Source organism: Eucalyptus grandis, chromosome 1 (genome assembly GCF_016545825.1).
Source record: "Eucalyptus grandis isolate ANBG69807.140 chromosome 1, ASM1654582v1, whole genome shotgun sequence".
Lineage (NCBI taxonomy): Eukaryota > Viridiplantae > Streptophyta > Magnoliopsida > Myrtales > Myrtaceae > Eucalyptus > Eucalyptus grandis.
The window spans coordinates 42,830,265-42,835,960 of record NC_052612.1 but is presented as its reverse complement, the minus strand read 5'-3'; the positions used below and the strand labels follow the sequence as shown (position 1 = coordinate 42,835,960).

The 5,696-nt window shown below is 41.0% G+C and overlaps 1 protein-coding gene across 1 annotated transcript; it reads right to left on the bottom strand.

Moving 5' to 3' along the window:
* Positions 1-295: 295 nt before the first annotated feature.
* Positions 296-3,751, bottom strand: LOC120286847 (probable LRR receptor-like serine/threonine-protein kinase At3g47570). The gene is made up of 2 exons (XM_039299411.1): positions 1,132-3,751; positions 296-687 (listed from the first exon to the last, which is right to left on the bottom strand). Exons 1-2 carry the CDS (start codon positions 3,749-3,751, stop codon positions 296-298), a joined length of 3,012 nt encoding a protein of 1,003 aa, XP_039155345.1.
* Positions 3,752-5,696: the final 1,945 nt, after the last annotated feature.

The following is a 5,696-nucleotide window of genomic DNA, read 5'->3' as shown; positions in this document are numbered from 1 at the left end:
TTGCTGAGTCACTGTTTGAGCATTTTGATTCCACAGTGTGAGCAGTTTTTGCTTCTCTGTCGTGTGATAAAAGCGCGAAAGAACAGAGGGCTTTGAAGTGTTTATTCTAGTACTGTCCTTTTTCAGGATTCAGCAAGTCAAGCTCTATCTAATGCCCCTAAAACATGAACCTGAAATAACAGTAACTAATCAACTTAGAACATGTCACAGACCTACATTTCCAAACAAGGAACTGAGGAAACAGTAAAGCAATCAACTCTTTCTCTTCCTATGTTGCTCAATTTCTCCATCGCCTCTAGCGGAATCCCATTTTGTTGACTCTCTCTTTCAGCGAACGCAATCTTCTCACCACATCACTTATCTTCATTCTCTCTCGTGGCAGCTCTGCAGAGCAGGCAACACCAATTTCAAATATCATCACCAAGCACTCTTGAACATGAGCACTTACGCTTTTTTGATTGCTCAAAGTGTCTGCAATTGATGATTCTTCTGCCTCACAAAATCGGAGCTGCTGATCTGCTATCTCTGCCACCCTTTCTGGCAAAGCTGCTGCGCAGTAATCGTGAAGGTTCAAAGCATCCTTAAACATGTCATGGGTGGGTCTCTTTCCTGTAAAAATCTCCAGCAGCAGGACTCCGTAGCTATACATGTCGCCATCTTTGGACACTTCGCTTCCCATTCCATACTCTGCAGTTGAATTTTACTTGACACATGAGATGATATGGGCAAATCATCAGGACAAGGAATAGGATGCACGTATAGAGGCAAGGGAAAAAATTATTGAAGGGCAGCAATTAAGAAAACTGGTTGATAATGGCAAGTTATGCAGCACGTTAAGCATGATTTTTTGAAGTCAGATTTTCTATTCATACAACCTTGGTACTTTTACGAATAGAATGTACAATTGAATCAAATGGATGGCAAAAAAGTTGAACCGAACCGAACTACTCTGTTAAGTTACTATGGTTCTCTTAGTTTTGTAAGGCACAAGAAAGTTAGCTGAGATGAACGAGTCTAACCTGTCTGCATGACTAGTGGCGATGTTTTAGACAACAAATTCCCTACATGCATTATCAAGGAAAGAGCCTATAGGATGAGAATTAATATTGGATATATTGCAAGTATACATACCTGGAGGAGCATAGCCAATGGTTCCTCTAAGTCCAATTGAGCTTGTTTGACTCACTGGCAAATCACCAATGGTGTTTGGGAATATCCTAGCCAAGCCGAAGTCACCGACATGTCCATTCATTTGGGCATCTAGCAAAATGTTGCTCGGTTTGAGGTCACAATGAATTACCTCCATTTGGCACTGATGATGGAGATAATCCACTGCCCATGCTACGTCGAAAGCAATGTTTAGTCTCTGAACAAAAGTTAATCCATGCCTTGGCGTCCCATTTGGTGCAAGATACGGATGCAACCACTCCTCCAAGCTATCGTTTTCCATGAACTCGTAGACCAAAGCCTTAAACTCATTGCCCTGGAAATCGACACTGGAACAAGCTGTTAAAATCTTAACAAGGTTCCGATGCCTTATGTTTTTTAGGACTTCGCACTCTGCCGTGAAACTTTTGGATGCTCCTCGTTGCTTCAGGTTAAAAACCTTAACAGCCACTATTTTGTTTTCATCTGCTAGGTTCCCTTTATAGACGGAGCCGAAACCACCCATTCTGATCAAATTGCTAGAGCTGAACCCGTCTGTTGCTTTGACTAAGTCTTTGTAAGACACTTGCCGAAATCCCCCTATTGATGGAGTCTCTAGAGCAGCCTCACTTTTCTTCCTCCTCGGCCAATAAAACATCATCAGCAGCAACAAGAGAATCAGTGCCGCTACTATCCCACATGTAACTGCAATGATAACGTAAGGAGAGGTAGATGATCCGTGTTTCCACTTGCTCATCGAGCAACTTGGCAAATCTAGGATTGACATACCGCCACAGAGCTTATCGTTTCCTTCGAGTGAAGTCGCGCTCGTGTTCAAGAACACCCCTTTGCTTGGTACCTCACCCTCAAAATTGTTGAAAGATAGATTCAGGTACTGCAATTGAAATTTCTCCAAGAATATCGGAACAGGGCCGGAGAAATTATTACTTGAGAGATCTATGTATTGAAGACCATTCAAGGAACTCAAGAATGATGAGATATTCCCTTCAAATAGATTATTTTGCATGTGAAGCTCCATCAAGCTAGTGCATCTACCGAGGCTACTAGGGATTTTTCCCGATAGTTTATTGCCATGTACATCTAATATGGCTAAGTTGTTCAATTTACCGATTTCTTCTGTTAAGGAACCACTCAATTGGTTTTTGGATATATCAAAATAGATAGATAGGGAAGAGATAGTGAAAGCTTGAAATGGTATAATTCCACTCAGATCATTCTGCGAAAGGTCAATCCCTAACAACTTTTGGCATCTCCCAATACTCAAAGGAATCCTCCCTTGTAAATTGTTCCCATTCAAGGAGAGTTCGATTAGCTCCGTCAAGTTCCCTATCGTGGAAGGAATATTCCCAGTGAGTTTATTCATATGAGCACCAAACCGCTTCAGCTTGATGAGATTTCCAATGGTATTAGGAATACTGCCCGTGAAGTCGTTATTGTCTATGCGCAACCGTTCTAGGCCACGCAAGTTTCCAATGCTTGGAGGGATATTTCCAAACAATCGATTCATCTCGAATGACATTACACTCAAATGGGAAGATAAGTTGCCTATGGATTTAGGCAAAGTACCTTCGAAATTGTTGCCACCGATTGCCAGGAGCTCCAGGCTAGTAGAATTGATCGATTCAAAGAATTTCAGGTCAAGTTGCGCTCCGCTACCTAGGTAGTTGGCCGAAGTACTTATCCTCTTAAGCTGATTTAGCTTTTCCATGGTAGGCACGTTTCCAGAAAATTTATTTAACGGGATTACTAGGTTCATTAAGTTAGTGGCATTTGAAATGGAAGCAGGAATTGGCCCAGTAAATTGATTGTCCGCGACACTTAACTCAACAAGATTACGAAGAGTGATACCTAAATCTGAAGGAAGACTCCCTTCAAGTTGGTTTTGGGGAAAATGAAAGGTATGAAGGGAAGATATGTTGAAGATGGAGGAAGGGAGAGTGCCAGAGAGTCCATTAAAACCAAAATAAAGATCCTCCAAATTTTGCAAACGGCCTAATGAGGCCGGAACTCTTCCCACAAAGTCATTACACAATGCCGAGATACCCTCCAGAGATGTGAGGTTCCCGAAGAATTTCGGGATGTTTCCAGAGAGATTGTTCCAATGTATACATAATACCATTAGCTTCGATAAAGAAGCAATTGATATCGGAACTTTACCAACTAGCATATTATAGCCCAATCTCAAAGCTTCAAGATTAATACAACCTGAGATGTTGGCAGGAATTTGATCGGAGAATGTGTTGTTCTCTAGGTTTAAGTATTTGAGTCTATACAACTTACCGATCTCTGGGGGGATTTCGCCAACAAAAGTGTTGTTTTTGATGCACAATTTCTGGAGAAAGGTAAGGTTTCCAATAAAAGGAGATAGCGACCCTACGAGATTCATAGATGAAAGCATCAAATGGATTACCCTCGGATGCCGACGGCCACATGTGATCCCGTGCCACTGGCAAAAATGGATAGAGTCATTCCACGTCCTGAAGACCCCGAATGGATCGCCGGATATCTTATCCTTGAATTGGAGCAATGCATCTCGGTCGGTTTTGTTGGTTGTAGGAATCAAGATTGCTCTACAATAAGGCATTGGCACCACCAATGTAAGGAAAGAAAGTAGATAGAGAGAAGTGATTGAGAAGGACATGAAAGAACTCATGCTTGCAAGTTTTTTGGTCCCTCACACCGAAAACTGTCTATCAAGAAATGGATGGAGTTCTTGCCATAGCCCCCAGCTGCTAGATGTTTATTAAAAACATGGTCGTCCCACTTAGAATCCTACTCTTGGCATGATGAGCGGAAGACTCATAAAGTAATCTTACTCTCGACATGATGAGCGGAAGACTCATAAAGTAATCTTACTCTTGACATGATAAGCGGAAGACTCATAAAGCAAAGGAGTAAGATTATGACTGGGATGGCTATGTTTTAGTTCTTTTGATAAGCATGATAAAGTCCTTTGCTTTATGAGTCTTCCGCTCATCATGCCGAGAGCAGGATTACAACTAGGATGGCTATGTTTTAAGTTCTTCTAATAAGAATGCGATGGCCATGTTGGGTGTCCTAAATGTATGCAATAGTCTAAAAGCACCACTCACCTAGAAATATCCAAACCTAACAATGCGTAACTAAACGAGCCGATGATCTTGCAATTCTATCAATTAAACGAGAATCAACCTTAAAACCAAGTAAACTACTACAACTACGAATCGGCTAAACGTTACCTAAATGCTAACAAAACGACTCATATGTGCTAACAAATCGCTCACCCGAAATGATTACACAAACCTAAATAGGACATGAAACTTGACCTCAAAACCTTAAAATTTTGCTCCGACTAAACCGTTGCGCCAAAACGACTCACGTCAAAACTCATAGCTCCATGACACCAAAAACCATCATTTCCATGAAGTCCCAAAGCTCCACAACTCAAAAACGGATTACATGGCTCAAATTTCCCAAAGTTTCGAATTTAAGCACCAATTTTGGAAACTACTCCGATCAGATGAACAAGGGGAGCAAGCACTTACCGGACATTGCGATACGCAGTAGAGTCAGGCTCGGTGAGGTGTCCGTAACTTGTATGCACAAAGCTTTTTCTCTTCTATCTTTTTCTTTATCTTTCCACTTCTTTCTTTTCCTTTCTCTTCTTCTTCCTTCTTTTCCTGAAAGCCCTCGATCCCTCCCTCTTAAGCTCAGCGTCCACTTCCTCTTTTGCTTTCTTTTGTTGACTTTTCAAATTTCTTTTTTTCTTTTATGCTTTAAAGTGGGTCCCACCACCTTATTTTTTGACCTAGTCAAAATCTCAAATATTAAAATATGAGTCTTAGTCTCTTGCTTTGCGAGTCTTCAGAAGACTCAAAAAGCGTATGAGTCCCAGTCCTTTACTTTACGAGTTTTCCACGTCATGCCAAGAGTAGGATTGTGAGTGGGATGACCATATTTCAGTCCTCTGGTAAGCATGTGATAACCATGTTGAGTGTCTTAAAAGTCGCAATGAACTGGAGGAGCGTTTGGTTGAAGTGCACGTGATTTTTCTATTGCTTTGATTCACGAATCTTTCATAAATCTCTTGGCCCAAAAAAAGTATTGATAGCAAGTCTTGGGCACCAAAAACATTGGTTGGTAATAAGAAAAAAAAAACTAAGGGCTAATATCACGAAAAGCCTCAAACTAGTACACCTATGACAAATTTATTCAAAACTAATTTTTTGACCATAAAAAACCCTAAACCAGTACATTAGTGACAAATTTACCCTCTATTGTGAAATATACTCTCAGTATCAGATGTTGGGCAATTTTTGCAAAGAGTTCTGTAGACATAATATTTGCTATTTTTCCATAATTTTGCACCTCCAGCATTCCCCCTCTTACCTGGTTCCTGCTTTTCCTTGAACTCTTTGTGGGCATTTTGTCACTCCACTGGTTCACTTAGTTCCATGTATCCATTAACCAGGTGCTTTGGTCTGTAGCAGCAAATTCATTCCTAGTCATAGCAATGGTTGCTAGTACCTTCGTGTGCCTTGTCCATCTTG